This window comes from Pseudorca crassidens, chromosome 20 (genome assembly GCF_039906515.1).
Source record: "Pseudorca crassidens isolate mPseCra1 chromosome 20, mPseCra1.hap1, whole genome shotgun sequence".
Taxonomy (NCBI): domain Eukaryota; kingdom Metazoa; phylum Chordata; class Mammalia; order Artiodactyla; family Delphinidae; genus Pseudorca; species Pseudorca crassidens.
The window spans coordinates 4,814,173-4,831,346 of NC_090315.1; the positions used below are offsets into that span (position 1 = coordinate 4,814,173).

At 56.7% G+C, this 17,174-nt stretch overlaps 2 protein-coding genes across 4 annotated transcripts in view; one reads left to right on the plus strand and one right to left on the minus strand.

Moving 5' to 3' along the window:
• Positions 1-17,174, minus strand: part of ZNF628 (zinc finger protein 628) — a 58,522-nt gene that overhangs the window by 33,865 nt on the left and 7,483 nt on the right.
• Positions 61-16,992, plus strand: SHISA7 (shisa family member 7). 3 transcript variants are annotated; one of them, XM_067719063.1, is made up of 6 exons: positions 61-354; positions 6,323-7,032; positions 8,527-8,681; positions 10,233-10,298; positions 10,754-10,903; positions 12,327-16,992. In XM_067719063.1, the coding sequence occupies exons 2-6, from the start codon at positions 6,353-6,355 to the stop codon at positions 12,971-12,973; spliced, it is 1,698 nt and encodes a 565-aa protein (XP_067575164.1). In that variant the 5' UTR covers positions 61-354; positions 6,323-6,352; the 3' UTR covers positions 12,974-16,992. The 3 variants fall into 3 exon arrangements, with proteins under 3 accessions (XP_067575164.1, XP_067575163.1, XP_067575162.1); XM_067719061.1 differs by lacking the exon at positions 61-354 and adding an exon at positions 1,096-1,443; XM_067719062.1 differs by lacking the exons at positions 61-354; positions 10,233-10,298 and adding an exon at positions 1,091-1,443.

Genomic DNA, 17,174 nt, shown 5'->3' on the forward strand with positions numbered 1-17,174 from the left:
AACCATTCTTGGGTTTGGGGGGTATCCCGGGGGCGACTGGGGGCTGCGGGCGGTGGCGGAAGAGGGGTCCCCAGCAGGTGGGGAGGGGGAGGTGCCTCTTCTCAACTCCAAGCCGGCGCGAGGCAAAGGCGAGGGCTGGCCACTGTCACATCTGCACCGGAGCCGGCGCGCATCTGCACGGAAAAGAACTGCCGGCCCGGGGTCGCCCAACTCGCTGCCGGTCGCCCCCCCTATCAGCGCGCGCACGCCCAGCCGGGTTGGCTCGCAGACACGCGCTGGCTCTGCCTCCCCTGGCCGGCCCCCCACGTCGCCACCACCCCCGACTCCCCCAGGGTCCCGCATCCGGAAAGTGAGGTGAGCGTGACCGCACCCCGGTGCGGAGGGGGAAACTGAGGCACGAGGGACTTGGGGACGGGGAGGAAGGAAGAGACAGGCATGCGGATGAATGGATGAATGGATGGGAAGGACAGACAGCTTCAGCTGAGTGGTCCCTGCTCCCCTAAGACGCAGGAGCCCGGGGATCCACCTAGGGGCTCCCAGAATTCTGCAGCCCCCTTGGAAATCTGGGAGTTGGGACTCTACGGACCCCCCAGTCAGGGCCCCTCAGCCCCTTCAGAGTCTTAGTCCTCCCCCCGCCCCCACCACATCCTTGGGTGCCCAAGAAGGCAATCTGAGTCCCCCAGGGACCCAGGCATCAGAGCTCTCAGCCAGACCGCCCCCCATTGGGGAAACAGAGCCCCCCCCGCCCCTGGATCCCAGACCCCTCCCAGAAGTCCCGGTCACCGGACCCCGCGATCAGAGCGCCCAGCACCCCCTCTCTCCGCAGGGATCTAGGAGTCCTTGCCTCCCCCCTCCTCCAGGAGCCCCTGGGACCGGGCGCCGGCGCCCCCGGCCCCCGCCTTTCGGATCCAGGTGTCCCCCCCTTCTCACCCCCCAGCCTGAAGCTTCGCGTCTCGGAGGCCGCGCTCGCGTCGCCATGGCAACAGGAGTCTATTTTGCGCTGGGAACACACAGCTCCCGCCGCAGCGCCCCCCCACCCCGCCCCTCCAACCTGAGCCTGAGCGAGAGTGGGGGGCCCGGGGAGGGAGACTGGTGGTCCGGGGTCGGGGGGAGACACAGAGACACTCAGAGGGACAGAGATTTGTAGACAGCAAACCTAGGAAAGAGACAGAGACACGGAGTCAAAGAGGTAGCGAGAGATGGGGATGTGGAAACGGGGAAAACACAGGATGTATAGAGACAGAGACTGGGCAGAGGGAAGGAGAAAATGTTGGCACACAGAGGAGACTTGGGACAGAGACTGAAAGATGCAGAGATGCGATGAGACACGTAGAGAGAGACAGGCTCAGAGAGGCCGCGCGACCCAGGGCACCTCCCGATAGAGATGAGAGATCCGCCGGCAGGCTGAGGGAGAGGCGGTGGGAGGCGACGTCCCGGGAGGAGGTAAGGACACGGAGACGCAGAGACTCCCAGAGACAGAGACATAAGAGACAGGAAGGCCTAGGGACCTGGGCGGGCCGCTGGGAGTGCGTGGGGAGGGTCCGCATCTCTCCCTCAATCCCACCTCCCACCTCCCAGGTGGCGAGCCGGAGGCGGCGCTGGATCCCTCCACCCTGCCTCCCCCGCCCGGAACTGGGATCCCCGCCCCCGCATCCAGACCCCTCCCCTTCTCCCTCCGCTTTTCCCCTCCAGCCGGGTCCGCCTCCTCCGGAACCCAGATGCCGCCTTCTTCCACATGCCTAACTCAAACCCACCCTCAACCCCAGATATTCCTAGGAGGCCGTCCCTTTGCACTCGGACACCGCCCACCCTCAGCCCCCACCCCGCTGCCACCTGCGGACCCCTCTCCAGCACCCAGTTGCTTGAGGTCAGGGCTTCTGGCTTTTTCTGGGTCTCCTCCCCTCTGCGGGTCTCTATCCTCCTCTGGTTCTCTCTTTCGAGCTCTTTCTCTCTCTCTCTCTGTCCTTCAATCTCTGATCCCCAGTCCTCTGGGTCTTTGCCCCACCCCACCCCGTCACTGCTCGCCCTATGGGTCTCTGCCCTCCCAGGGCTCTGTCCTCTTTTCTTTGGCTATCTGTACTCCCTTCTCGTCATCTCTGTTCCTCTCTCTCTGGGCCTCTGTCCCCCTTTTTCGCCGGGTCTCTGTACCTCTCTCTCTGGGTCTCTGTCTCCCTCTCCCTGAGTCTCTGTTCCCCTCTCCCTGGGTCTCTGTTCTTCTCTCTGGGCCTCTACCCCCAACCCCGAGGGCTCTCTCCCCCTGCCCCCCGCGCCCTATTCTAGCTCTCATTCTCTGCTGCCAGGCACCTCAGAAGGCAGTCCTTGCCCCCAGAGCCCAGCTGGCAGGGTCAGGAGAGGGGGGGGTGGGGGGGCTGTGAGGCACAGCGCTTGCAGGGGAGCGAGTGGGGGAGGGGCTTCTCTGGGAGCCCAGGACCGAGTGGGGCCTGCTCTGGGACCCCTCCTCACACTGGCTCCCCTGATCTCTGTCCTCACATCTCTGTCTCTCAGGTCCTGGGCTGGGGTGCTGGGTTCTGGCCCTGAGCTGCTAGGTGTGTGTGGTGCGGGGAGGGAGATCGGGGTTTGGGGGGCATTCCTCTCCAGCTGTGAAGGAGGAGTGTGCCTTCCGGTGTGTGCTGGGGGGCTGTCTGGGTGTGTCTGATGGAGGGCCACATGCCTGCTTCCAGACTCTCCACCACTGGGTTCTCACTGGTGTGTGTGCCTATGAGGTTGCGTGACTGTGGGTTGTGATGTGTGCCACTGCGTGCCCACGTGCAGCTGGCTGGGGCAGGTCCCTGGCCATGTTCTGGAGCTGTGTGTGGTCCCAGTGTGTCAAGGTGTCTGAGATTGTGTCTGACTCTTGTGCGCTGTGGGTGGGAATGCCCCGAAATGCATGGTTGTGTGTCCACATGGAGCTGTATTGTGTGTTTGGGGAGGAGAGAGGCTCAGGTGTGCCGCCAGGATGACATTGGGTGTCCTTGTGTGTTGTGTCTGGGACACTGTGTGGGTGTCCTGTGCTCTGTGTCACTGTGTGTATATAAGCTCTGTTGTGTGTCTGTGTATAGTTTTGTGTGAGGTAGAGGAAGAACTGGTCCTCTGTATCCTTGTGTGTGGACCAGCTGCTGTGTCTGCAGTGTGTCTCCTCCCCACCTGGAGGTGCTGCCCTGCATCAGGAGGTGTGAGGCAGGGACAGGAGGCTACAGGACGCCCACTGGTCGAGGGGCTGTGCGTGTGTGTGTGTGTGTGTGTGTGTTGCTGGGTTGGAGGGGATGTAGGCTTCTGCTCCTCCTGCCTCACTCCCCAGAGTTGTCAATGGCCAAGAGTTTCGTTTCCCTGGCTCTGTGCATGTGTGCGAAGTTGGAAGGGACAATGGGACTCTGTTAGCAGAGGGAGAAATTCTGTCCATGGAGCCCAGCCAGAGGCTTGGCACAGCACAGGGACTAAGAGGGCAAACTGCTACCCCTGCGGGGCAGATGAGACAAAGGTTCCCCCAGCCCAATGCAGCTCCCTAGCATCTATGATTTAGCAGACAGATGGTACCCTTGCATGTGTTTGAAAAGGTACCCCTTCCCACAGATGGATGCAGCCCCACCAGCTGCATTCTTAGGAAGGAGAGCGCGGCTGGATTCCAGCCTCTCAGCCAGACCCTCTTGTGCAGTACACAACCTGCCCAACCATATGTGGCAGCCCTCGTATGAATGAAGGAATCCACATCGCCACACACGTGTCACTCTCAGAAGTGGTGTGTCTGTGTGCATGACAACCTATGTTTCTCTGTGTGGGATAATGCATCCATGTTCTGTGGGTGGTGGTGCCCTGAGTTCAAAGCCTAGCACCATTGCTTGGGCACTGCGACATCACCTGACCTTTGTTGGTTGGTTTTTGTTTCTTAACTGTGGTAAAATACACATAACATAAAATTTAGCATTTTAACCATTTTAAGTGTACAGTTCAATGGCATTTAATATATTCACAGTGTTGTGCGACTACCACCACTATTTAGTTCCAGAATATTTTCTTCACCCTGAAAGGAAGCCCTGCCCCCATTAAGCAGTCACTCCCCATTCCCTCCTGCCCCCAGCTCCAGGTGACCACTTATCGGCTTTTGTCTACATGGATTTGACTATTGCAGACATTTCATATAAATGGAATCATACAATATGTGACTTTTTGTGTCTGGCTTTTCTCTCTTAATGTTTTTGAGGCTCTTCATGATGTAGAATGTATTGGTGCTTCATCCCTTTTTATGGCTGAATAGTATTCCATTGAATGGACAGACCACATTTTGTTTACCCATTCATCAACCGATGGGCATTTGGGTGGTCTCCAGTCTGGAGCTGCTGTAAATCATGCTGCTAAGGACATTTGTGTTTTTGTGTTAACATGTTTTTCAATTCTTTGAGGCATATGCCTAGGAGTGGAACTGCTGGGTCATGTGGTAACCCTATGTTTAACTTTTAAGGAACTGCCAATCTGCTTTCCAGAGTGTGGGCCAAGGCACTTCTAAGATGCCCGTTAAACACCAAGTGGAGGCATCCAGCAGGCAGTCTGGAGGCGAGCTCAGGGGAGGGGCCGGAGCAGAGCTAAAAGGGAACGTTGAGGCCCCAGGTGCAGCCTCCCATAGCCCTCTCCCCATCCCAGGCCCCAGCAGTTTTCATGGTGTGGTCCCTAGATACATGTGCACTCAATGGGAAGGAATAAAGGATAAAAATAATACCAAACGACATTTATTAAACTAGTCCCACCCACCCACCCTCTCTCCCACTTCCTTGTACTGCTTTTATTTCTTCATGGCCTCCATAATTTCTTAGTGTTTCTTCATAACAGTTTCAACGTGCATCCCATTAATTTGTGTCTGCATACTGGCTTTTTCCCCTCACCAGAAGGCAAACCCCATAAAGACAGAGGAGGAACCCTGTGGTTCATCTACTGCTGCATCCCCAGCCTCAGTAAACACTGCTGAAGGAACCCCTCCTGCCAGCCTGTTGCCATACAAAACAGCTGGGCGCACCTGTCCCATCTGGCCCCTCCCATCCTGTTCACCCTCCTATAAGTATAGCACCTGCGCTAGGCCAGGCACTGCCCTAAACTCTCTACACATATGAAATCAGTTCGTCTTTCCAACCACCCAGTGATAGCCATCCTTACCCCTGGTTTACAGATGGGGAAACTGAGGCACATGGGGACTTAGGTGTATCCAGTATCAGGCACCTGGCACATGGTGGAGTTGGGGGATGAACCACTACTACCCTGACTCTCCAGCTGTGCAAGGAGACACGTCAGACCTGAAACTGTGAGCATGGGTGTGTGTGTGTGCGTGAAAGAGAGACAGACCACAGAGAGAGACAGAGACAGAGAGAGAGACTGAGGCTCAAGATCCCTTGATTATCGGACGTAAATACAAGAGAGAAATAAGCACTGGGGAAACTGAGGGCCACGTGGGTCTAAGGCAGCAGTTCTAACTGGGGGCAAACGTGCCCCCGGGGGGATATTTGGCAATGCCTGGAGGCATCTTATGTTAACACGATGTGGGGGAATGTGAATGCTCCTGGCGTCCAGCAGATACTGCTGAACACCCTACAATGCACAGGATGGGCCCCCACAAGCAAGTACATTCTGTGCCCAGATGACAGTAGCGCCCAGGGTGAGAAACCCTGCACTCCCTCTTTCCACCTCCTGGTCTATAAACTCAGGTTCTCAACTCCAATCTCTCTCTCTCCTTCTCTCCTCCCCATCTGCTCTTCTTTCTCTCTCCTTCCCCATCTACCCGACTCCTCCCATCTCGCCCACCCCACCATGTGTCTCCCTTCATTGCCTCCCTTGGTCCCCCACTGACCCATCCCAACCTCCTCCCCACTCTGCCCACCTCTCACTCTGCCCACCTCTGCCCTCCCTCACCTGCATCTCACCTCTGGCTTTCCCCTCTGCCCTCTCTCCCTCACCTGCCTCCATGGTTTCTTCTCCCTCCATCACATCTTTCCTCTGGTTTCTGTCCACCTCTCTTATTTCTTCGCACCCCCGATGCCACTGTCGACTTTCCCATTCTTTCCTCCACCACTCATCACTCACTCTGATCTTTCTCTGCCATTATCATTTCCGTTCTCCTTCCGCGGTGTCTGGACATCCTCCTGTTGCTCCCCCATCACCGTGCACTGTCCCGTGGGACTGCCAACTTTGGGTCCATACATGTCCCCTCCATCTTTTCTGTTTCTTGGTTTGTGCCTCTCCGTCCTTCTACCTTCCCGTGGCCCTGCCTTCCTCATCATCTCCGGCCCCCATCTCCACATTTCTCCACCTCTGGCCACCTTTCTCCCGCCCGCCGTTCCAGCCTCGGTTCTCCCCCCAGCCTGGCTGCCCCATGCCGGCCCTCCTGCTCCTCGGGACCCTCCTGCTCCTGGCCTCGACTACCGGCCAAGCTGGGGCGCGCCCGTCCAACGCCACAAGCACCGAACCCCCGGGCCCGCTGCCCGCCCTGCTGGCGCACCTGCGGCGCCTGACCGGGGCGCTGACCGGCGGCGGGGGCGCGGCGGGCCCAGGGGCCAACGGAACCAGGACCAGCACCCCGAGTTCGGCCGGCGCGGCGGCACGGGCGCCCCCTCCTGCCGAGCTCTGCCACGGCTACTACGATGTCATGGGCCAGTACGACGCCACCTTCAACTGCAGCACTGGCTCCTACCGCTTCTGCTGCGGCACCTGCCACTACCGCTTCTGCTGCGAGCACCGCCACATGCGCCTGGCGCAGGCCTCCTGCTCCAACTACGACACGCCGCGCTGGGCCACCACGCCGCCGCCACTGGCCGGGGGCGCCGGGGGCGCCGGGGGTGCGGGCGGGGGACTCGGGCCCGGCCAGGCCGGATGGATGGAAGGGGGCCGGGCGGGTGGCGCCGGGGGGCGTGGGGGCGAGGGCCCAGGGGGCAGCACGGCCTACGTGGTGTGCGGGGTCATCAGCTTCGCCCTGGCCGTGGGCGTCGGCGCCAAAGTGGCCTTCAGCAAGGCGTCCCGTGCGCCCAGGGCGCACCGGGAGATCAATGTACCCAGGTGTGTGTGCTCTGGGGCCGGAGGGTGGGAAACCTGGGGGCGGGGGCGGGGCCACGGGAGGCGGAGCCATCAGGGAGTGGGGCCGGTGGAGCGGGGGGCCGGCAGGGTGCAGGGAGTATGGCCAGAGACTGAGGCAGCCACCAGGAGCGCAGAAGCCAATGCCTTGGAGAGATGGGCGGGACATGAGAATATATGTGACTTAAGTGGCAGTCTATGGAGTGACCGGGTAGGCTCGGGCCTTCATTCATTCAAACAAATATTTCTTGAGCACTTTCTGTGAGCCAGGAGCTGGGAACACAGCAGTGAACAAAACAAAGTCCCTGCACTGAGGAGTAAACCTGGTTTCCAATCCCAGGTCAGCTGCCTGCAGGCTGTGTGACCCTGGGGGATTTGCTTAAACCTCTCTATGCCTCAGTTTCCTCGTCTGTACAATGGGCCTAATAATTGTTCCCCACCTATTCAGACTGTAATGAAGATTACCTGGGTTAATTCATGTTGAGTCCTGGTACCTGGTAAGCCCTCAGTAAATGCTGGCTACCGTTATCATTAAGACAGTAAGCAAGGAAACACATGTGCAATATACTTTTAGATCCTGATAACTGCTGTGAAGAAAATAAAGTAGCATAACGAGTTGTGAATGGGAGGGACAGTGTTGTTTTACACGAAGTGGTCAGGAAAGGCCTCTCTGAGCAGAGACTTGAAGGAAAAGAGAGAACCAAGCAGATATCTGTGGGAAGGGCATTCCAGGCAGAGAGGAAGCCATAAGTGCAATGGCCCTAAGGTGGAGTGTTTGCAGGACAGCGAAGCGGCCCATGCAGCTGGAGTGCAGTGGGTGAGGAGGAGGTGGACAGAAGTAGGCAGAGGCCAGGTTTATCCTAAGTGTGATGGGGGAGCCCTGAGCTCCGTGTGTCACCATCTGATCCCTGGGCTGTGCGTGTGAAACTGCAAGGGATAAGGGCAGAAATGGGGAGACCAATTGGAGACTGTGGCAATAATGGTGAGAGATGGGGCTGGTAGAAGCAGAGGTGGTGACAAGTGCTCCGAGTTGGGATACATTTTGGAGGGCGAATCCACAGGATTGCTAAGGGCCGTGCAGGAAAGAAAAAGAAGAGTCAAGGGTGATTCTAGGATTTGGGGTCCACATAGCACCCTTTATTGCCATGGGGAAGGCAGCAAAAGGAACAGGAGTGAGGTCCCAGGTTCAGGGTGGGGCAGGGCCACAGAGAGGACGATGTGGGAGGGACCGCAGAAGGGGTAGGGTCCAAATACATAGGGGAAGGGGCGCTTCAAGCAGGAAGTGTGGTCCGAGGGACCTTGGGGCAGGCGGTGCTCAGATTGATATTAGCAAGGGGCGTGGCCAAAGGCTAGAAGCCGAGCTGAGCTAATGGATACACCCAAAGGTGAGAACGGAGAGGGGAAAGAGGCCTGCGCCCTCCCTCTCCCCACCCCCAGCCCCAGTCCCCAGGCCACTGACCATCCCTCTGCCACTTCTAGGGCTCTGGTGGACATTCTGAGGCATCAGGCGGGGCCTGGGACCCGCCCGGACCGGGCACGAAGCAGCTCCCTAACCCCGGGGGTCGGGGGTCCCGACAGCATGCCCCCGAGGACGCCCAAGAACCTCTACAACACCGTGAAGCCCACCAATCTCGGTGAGTGAGAAGTGGGGCTTCGGCTGCCGCCTCTGCTGCCTCTGCATCTGCCCCCACCCCTCATCCCTGTAGCTCCGCCCTCCACGGATGGCTCCATCTCCCATTGCCCAGGCCCTGCCCCTAGCCACAGCCTGCTGTCTCTGCCTTCCCTGAACCGTTATGGCCGACACCTGTTTTGGGCAATGCACTGGACTTTGCAGTGAGCCAGACCTCCTCCCTGACCTCCTGTGGGCACCCTGGGTGGGAACCCTGGGTGCTACGATGGATGATTTAGATTTAGACATTCTCAACCCCTGCACTTGAGAAACTCATGTCAGACCACCCAACAGCCAGTGACACACAAGGACTCACTTGGTAACTGAATTAGAATTTGTTGGGAGCCAGACGCCTGGATTCAAATCCTGGCTCTACCACTGTGACCTACGGCAAGTGACTTCGCTTCTCTGGGCCTCAGTTTGCTCATCCATAAAATGAGAATCATAACAGTACTCACTTCATATTATTGTTATTCTTATAGTTTATGATGAGTGCATCAGTGGAGAAGTCCAGGTAGCTGGAAGAGGGTTTGAAAAGGGTCTCATTTGGTGTGAGGGGGATGAGTTCCCTCAGAACATGATGTTTGAGCAGTGGCCAGGAGGGTGAGGGGAGTTTCTTGGGCAGGGGGATCTCTGAGTGGCTGGAGCACAGCTTGTGAGGTGGCCAGAGCTGAGGCTGAGGAGAGGGTGGGCAGATACCTCAGGAAGGGCCTTGAGTACCAGGCTGAGCTGAGTGGCTCTGCCTTTGTCCTGAGGGCAATGGGGAGCCATGGAGGAGTTTAGAGCAAGGGAGAAGCAAAGTCAGAAGTGGGTGGAAGAACTATGTCTCTGGAACCCATATGAAGGAAGATTGATGAGAGGAAGAAGGCTCCAGAGGAGGCTTGCATGATGATCCAGGCAGTAAAGGACAAGGCTTGATCTGGGATCAGGAACGGAGGGGAGGAGATGGGTTTGAATAGTAGTGATAAGGAAGAAACATTTGACCTGGATCTTGAGGGGTGAGTAGGAGGTCTTCAGGCAAAGAAGGAGAGGAAGGGATTCAAGGCCGAGAGAACAGCATGACAGCATGTGCAAAGGCCCTGTGGCAGAACTGAGCTGGACCATTTGGGCATCAGAGAGAAGTATGGCTTGAGGGGAGGGATGGGAGATGAGGCTGCAGATGTCTGTTGGGGACAAGTCACACAGGCCTCAAATGCCATCCCCAGCTTAGACTGTGTCCCATGGGTGATGGTGAGACATGGGAAGAGTTTCGAGCAGCAGAGGGACAGGGGCAGGTGTACATGTCAGAAGTACTGCAGTGGGGCTGATCTTGGAGATGGGCTGGCCATTTCGCCAGAAGGCTGGTTTGATGATCCAGGAGGGAGAAGCAAGTCAGGGCAAAGATTCAGTAAGCAGGAGGGACCAGAGCTGGGGACCAAGTGGACATGGGTGGGGATCCTTCCACAAGACCAGGACAGCGGTGCCAGCTGGGAGCAGGCAATGGCAGTGATGCCACCTCCCCTCTTGGTCCCCACAGATAATCTGCACCACAACTACCTGCACCTCAACGTCAACAGCCCCAAACACCACGCTGCCACTCTGGGTATGGACCAGGGCGGGGCTGCGGGGAGGGCAGGGCTCCTTCCCTTCCCATCCTTGTATTGAGCCGGAGCCAGGTGCCCAGCATAGGGCAGGTGTGAGACCCTGGGAGCCTGTCCGCACAGTCCAGCCAGGTAACCCAGTGAGGCTCAGTTTCCTCATTTCTATGCCAGAAGTGGTCTGTGGGAAGCTGCATGGAGTGCGTCCCTTCTAGCCTGGGGCAGGGCACACAACGAGTGCTGAGCAAACGCCAGTTGCCCCTCCTCCTCCTCCTTCCCCAGCAAAGAGCACCCGAGGGTTGGGGGGAGTGAGCACAGGGAGTGTGCTCCCTGTGGACTGCTGCAGCTCTGAGGGGCTGGGATTCCAGATTTCTAATGCTCTAAGGGGGCTGGGGGCCAGAACTGCTGGGTCTGAGGGAGGAGGGCCTGGACTGACCCCAGCCATGCCCCTCTGCCCCAGACTGGCGGGCCATTCCGCCGCCCAGCCCCTCCTTGCACTACTCCACGCTGTCCTGCTCTCGGTCCTTCCACAACCTCTCGCATCTGCCCCCGTCCTACGAGGCCGCTGTGAAATCTGAACTCAACCGCTACTCCTCCCTCAAGAGGCTGGGTGAGTCCCGGGAAGGGGAGCTACCTGGGCGATGGGGCGGGGTCAGGGCCTGGGTTCAGGACAATGGACAGTGACCCGATAGCCTTCTAAAGCTTTAGATATCCCGCCCCCGCCTTAGATTTTTCTCCAAGTTTGTTCCAGAATTACCTGAGGTAATTTTGTATCACAATTACTTGGGGTGCTTTTTGAAAATGCAAACCCATGGTCCTCTCCCCAAGATCTGTTGCATTCATCAGGACTTGTATTTGCAATGAACAGAAATACAACTTAAAAAAAAAAAAAGTGACTATGCTGGCTTGATAACAGAAAGTCTATGTGCCACAAGCTTCAGGTGTGGCTGAACCCAGGTGCTCAAAAGCTGTCTCCAGGATTCTACATCTCTCAGCTCTGCTGAACAGTGGGCTGGCTTCATTTTCAGATAGAATCTCCCCTTGTGATGGCAAAGACTGTCCTGAGAATTTTCAGGGCACTTCTACCAGAAGAGTCTCTCCCAATGATTCCAGCAAAATTCCCAAGCCTGGATCCCACTGGCCAAAAAGGGTCACATGCTTGTCCCAAAACCAATCACTGTGACTCTGATTGGACATTTCTGGGTCAGTGGCCGATCCCTGGTAGTGGAGTAGCCTTCAAACATTTTAAACGGAGATCCACAGTAAGAAAGGATTTTTATATTGTGTCCCATGAGACCCACATACACTGGCACATTTCTAAATTACAGTAAAGTTTTGAAACTTGTTATTATGGACATTTTCAAACACACTCGAGAGTAGAGGAATTGTAAAATGAGCCCCATGTTCCTTTCACCCAGCTTTAACAATGGGCAACATTTTGTTAATCTCTCCTCCCTCCACCCCATCTTTTGGTGGATTATTTCAAAACAAATCCCAGATATCATGTCACTTTATCCGTTAATATATCAATAACACACACAACTGAAATAAAAATTTTGTGAATGGTATTCACCCTTATTCTCTTATTATGGGACACTTTCTGATAATTTTCTATTCTATTTCATTTTGCCAAATGCTGGTCCCTACCCACAAAATTGACTTTTCAACCCATGAATGGGTCGAATCTCCAAGTTTGAAAAATACGTGCTACAGGATGAAAGGGAAGGGAAAGTGGTTCCTCAAAAGCAAGAGTTGGGTTCTACTCCCAAAAGAAGGGATGTTCCCAGGCAATTAAAAAAAAAAAAAGGTCCCCCCTCATCTATGATCGCAGCATTGCAAGCTGGGCCTGGGAATCTGCATTCTGCTAGCTTGACTGTTCTGACTGGTTAAAATTGTGCCCCTGCCCAGGCTAATGACCAGGAAGTTCCAGGTAATGTCTGGGGTCTTCCTGGGGTGGGGGGTGCCCTAGGGAAGGGAGCACGTTCTGGGCTGGCTGAGGACCCACCTCTGTGGTTTCTTCCCTTCTCCCCCAGCCGAGAAGGATCTGGACGAGGCCTATCTGAAGCGCCGGCACCTGGCAGAGATGCCCCGCGGGACGCTGCCCCTGCATGCGCTGCGGCGACCTGGCACAGGGGGCGGCTATCGCATGGAAGGCTGGGGTGGCCCCGAGGAGCTGGGCCTGGCGCCCGCGCCCAACCCACGGCGCGTCATGTCCCAGGAGCACCTGCTGGGCGACGGGGGCCGGGCACGCTATGAGTTCACACTGCCACGCGCGCGCCTCGTGTCACAGGAGCACCTGCTCCTGTCGTCCCCCGAGGCCCTGCGCCAGAGCCGCGAGCACTTGCTGTCACCCCCCCGCAGCCCCGTGCTGCCCCCCGAGCCCGCCGCCCGCGCCAGCCTGGCCGCCTCCCACTCCAACCTGCTGCTGGGGCCCGGGGGGCCCCCTACACCGCTGCACGGGCTGCCCCCGCCGCCCGGCCTGCATGCGCACCACCACCACCACGGCCTGCACGGCTCACCGCAGCCCGCCTGGATGTCAGACACCGGCGGAGGTGGGGGCACGCTGTCTCGCAGGCCGCCCTTCCAGCGCCAGGGCACGCTGGAGCAGCTGCAGTTCATCCCCGGCCATCACCTGCCCCAACACCTCCGCACTGCCAGCAAGAATGAGGTGACTGTCTGACTGTCTGAGGTCGGGCCAGGGGCTTGGGGGCTGCAGCCTGGGGCCCCCATCCCGGCCTGCATCCCCCAACACACGCCAGGGGCCTGGGACCAGATCTGCGGTGGCCGGGAGGGCTGCCTCCAAGGACACTGTTTTGGATGAAATCATCACCTGACACAAAGCTTCCTTCTGCGATGTCACGGCAGATGAGACCCCTCCTCCTATGTCACAGTTTGAGGCAGGACCTCCTTCCCATGACGTCATCACAGAGGAAGAGGCCTGTATGTGAGGTCATCACTAGCAAAAATGTCTTTGTTCACCACAGGGACAAAACCTCCTTCCCATGAGGTCATCACAGAGGAAAAGGCCCACCCTTAAGGTCATCACTAGAGGCATCTATGCTCCATGGTGTCATCACAAAGACTTCCCTCCTGTGATGTCATAAGAGGAACAATGCCTTGTCCTATGACATCATCCCTAGAGATAGAGTCCTTCCTATGATGTCACTGCATAGATAAATCTCATCCTTATGATGTCATCTCTGGCACCAAAAGGCCTCTTTTGACATCATCATCACCAGGAAAATATTTTCTTCCAAAGAAGATGCCTTTGTCACCACTACAGACAAAGCCATCTTCCTGGGACACATCACAGGGGAAAGAGCCTCACCAGCTGTGTCCTCACTAGACATAAGATCTCCTTTCTACGACATCATCACAGGGACTCTGCTTCCTTCCTGTGATGCCATCGCCAGAGAAGGTGCCTTGCCCTATGATGTCATCAGAGGGACTGTGCCTTTTCCGTGATGTCATCAGCAGAGATGGCAGCCCACTCTGGGGACATCTCCAAGACGAGGCCCCTTCTGCAATGTCACAACCAGACTCTGCCTGCTCCGAGATTACATACGCCATGAGACACCTCCACTGCTGCTGCCAAGTCCCGGAACGGCAGGGCACACCCAGAGTCCATGACTATCCTGGGGGGGGTCACCAGACAAAGTGCCCTGTCCTGAGGTGTCATCTAGGGGTGTCCTCACTGGGGAGGCTGCCCCGGCGGAGAGGTCTCTGCCACAGATGACAGTCCATCTGTGGATTGTTGGCAGTGGCCCTGCCCCAGCTGAGGCTCTGCCCCACTGCTGTGATGTCATCACCAGAGACACTGCCTGCTCTGGAAGGCCATTACTTGTAATGGTATCACCAGAGTTTCTGCCTTGTCCCACCATGACTTGGCTTGGTCACTCCTTCCCCTGACCCTAGAGACATGCCCTGCGGGATTTCCACCAGAACCTCACCTAAAGGGTGGTTGGGCCACGGGTCCTGTGTGACTCCTGGAGGATAGCACTCCCAGACTGGCTTCTGCTCCCACGGAGGCCACTCTGGCCCACCAGGCTCCTGGAGTCCTGGGACTCACAGGTGGCGCTACTTCTCTCTGCCGTAACTACAGACATCACCACCTCTGTAAACAAAGTCCTGGCCTCCTGTTGGGGGGTGGGGAGAGGTGGGAGTATGCCTGCTATTTATCTAGCTGATGACATCATCAGCACCACAAGACTTCCACCACTCCTGGTGGTAAGTTGCACCTGGGGTCCAGTGTTAACCATGCCTGATGATGACATCATTTCCCAGGATTCCCTTTGACCTATGGTGTATTCATCTCCCAGGATCCACCATAACTAGGATATCATTCTCTTCCAGGATTTACCATAACTATAGTGTCACCTTCTCCCAAGGTTCCCTATAGCCAATGGTGTCATCATCTCCCATGATTCTGCACAACCATGATGTCATCATCTCCCATGATTCTCCACAACCACGGTGTCATCATCTCCCAAGATTCACCACAGCTGATGACGTCATCATCTCCCAGAACCCGCCATGACCAACGGTGTCATTACCTTCCAGAATCCACTAGAGCTGATGGTAACATCTTCTACCAGGATCCACTAAAACTGATGATGCCACAATCTCCCATAGTCCCCCATAATTGTGGTGTCATCATCTCCCAGGATCCACTTCAACCATGATGTCTGCATGCCCCAGGATCCACCACAGACTTGGTGTCATCACCTCCCAGGATTCAACTCAGCAGTGATGTCACCACCTCCCAGCATCCATGAGTCAATGGTGTCCCAGAACACATGACACCCAATTAGTGTCATCATCTCCCAGGATCCATTTCAACCATGGTATCACCATCTACTGGAATCCACCATAACCATGGCATCATCATCTCCCAGGATCCAGGACACCCAATGATGTCATTTAGCAGGATCCACTTCAACCATGTATCATCACCTTCCAGGATCCATCATCTTGGGAGCCAAGTATTACGACAGCTGTATTTCAATTGTCTTCTGGGGTCACCTACAGTTGTTCCCTTAAGAGGAACCAGCACAATACACATCATTTTCCCATTCCCTCAAAAATGGAGTGGGATGGGGTCCCCTCTGATGACATCATCATACTCTGGTCCATCCTGATGATGTCACTGCCATGCTCCTGACTTAGGCTGATGCCTGCCTGCATCAACAACACCACAGACTTGGCCTTGGTCAGTCCTCCATCTCCCCCTGATGAGGGTATCCAGGTCCCTCCTGATAACTGCCCTTCACCCAGCCATCTGATCGGTGACAGGGTCAACAAAGAGACCTCTTATCATCACCAGAGGAGGGGCTTTACAGTCCTCAGGTGATATCACTGTCCCTTGCCCAATCCCTGTTACCTGGATCCCCACCCAGAGCTGCACTCCATTGGCTTGGGCCAAACTCTCCTTAGAGACCCCCCTGGGCTGGGCCAACACCTGCCGACCTCCCTGAGGCCTTCAATGGTTTTCTCTGCTGCCCTGGTCGTGGGGCAGGCACATCTGGAGAGCCACGGCCACTGCCAGTGCCACCTGTAGGGGTGGGAGGTGGTGCTCTGCATCATCCCAAGATGGCAGAGAAGCAGCATTCTCTCCTTCATCTCCCCCTCACACACTGGGGAGCCTCTGGGGTTTCGGGGATTCCCCAACACCCTACGCACAATTTGCCCCCAATTCTCTCTGTATATAGCCATGTTCTGGGGCGGCCATTCCCCCACTCTTAAAGGGCTACATGCCCCCTCTCCCAGCCCCCAGGGCGAGGTGAGGGGGCCTCTTCTCCCTCCCCTGGGCCGTCCCCCTCCCTTTCCTCTCTCCCCACAAATCCTGGCACCTCAGCTCATCCCTTTTCATCAGGAGCCTGGGGCAGATAACTGACCCTCAGCTCCCACCACACTGAGGAAACTGAGGGGTTACCCCCAATCTACCAGGGCCCCAGTGCCAGTTTGCCAGTTTTTCAACTCCACGCTTACAGCTGCTCCTTTGGGTTCCTCCAATCCCCTTGAGGGCCTCACCACACCCAGTATCCCTATGGCAGACTGTGACTTCCCCCAAAAGGAGCCAGCTTGGGCGCCTGCCCCTCCCAGACCCCTCCCCTCTGCTCACCACCCTCAAGGAGCCCTCAGCTTTCTCCAGCCCCCAGAATTGGGGGATTCGGGGCCTTTCAGCTTTTGTATGCCCCCCTCAACTTGCTCTTTCCCAGCCTGGATTCCAGGTATCTTGCCCCCTCCCCACACTCACTTGACACAGGCTGCCTGACCCTGGGGCCTTGACCTCTTATCTCAAATAAGCCATAGTAGGGAGAGGTCTCGAGGTGGGTGAGGAAGTGGGCATGTCCTGCCAGATCCCCTTGATGCTTCCAGAGATGGGACCTCGCCATCTGAGTCTTCCCTCACCAGCCCCCACCACCTCATAAATGCATACACAGGCTTGTGCGTACACACACACACACACACACACACACACACACACACACACTCCCATTCCAGTGAGGGGGCAGTGGAGGGCGGTACAGAAAGAAGATCAATTCTGGACCAAAAGAACTTCCAAAGCTCTGCCTGCTTCCTTATCCCTACCCACCCTATTCCTCCCCCCAACACCTGACTCTTGCCCCAGTTCCCTGGTGAGGACAGCCAGCCGAGCTGCAACTTGGTATTTTTTTGAATAAACAGATGTTTTCCTGATCCCTGGTCTCAAGTATACTGTCGGGAAAGGATGGGTTTCCATCTCCGCATTTGCAGGTCACTGGGGAGTCCCCTTTGCGGCCAAGGAAGGCGGGCATCTAAGTGTCTTTACAGGTAGGTGGTCAGGGCTGCTCCAGCTGTCACCAAGAGAGGAGTCAGGCATGGGGAGATGCACTGTAAGA

Bases quoted from the DNA above. Each gene is read 5' to 3' on its own strand.
- SHISA7 (XM_067719061.1), top strand. From the start codon at position 1,321: ATGAGACACGTAGAGAGAGACAGGCTCAGAGAGGCCGCGCGACCCAGG. The intron at 1,444-6,322 runs GTAAGGACACGG...CCGCCGTTCCAG, and splicing joins AGGCGACGTCCCGGGAGGAG to CCTCGGTTCTCCCCCCAGCC. The intron at 7,033-8,526 runs GTGTGTGTGCTC...TGCCACTTCTAG, and splicing joins CGGGAGATCAATGTACCCAG to GGCTCTGGTGGACATTCTGA.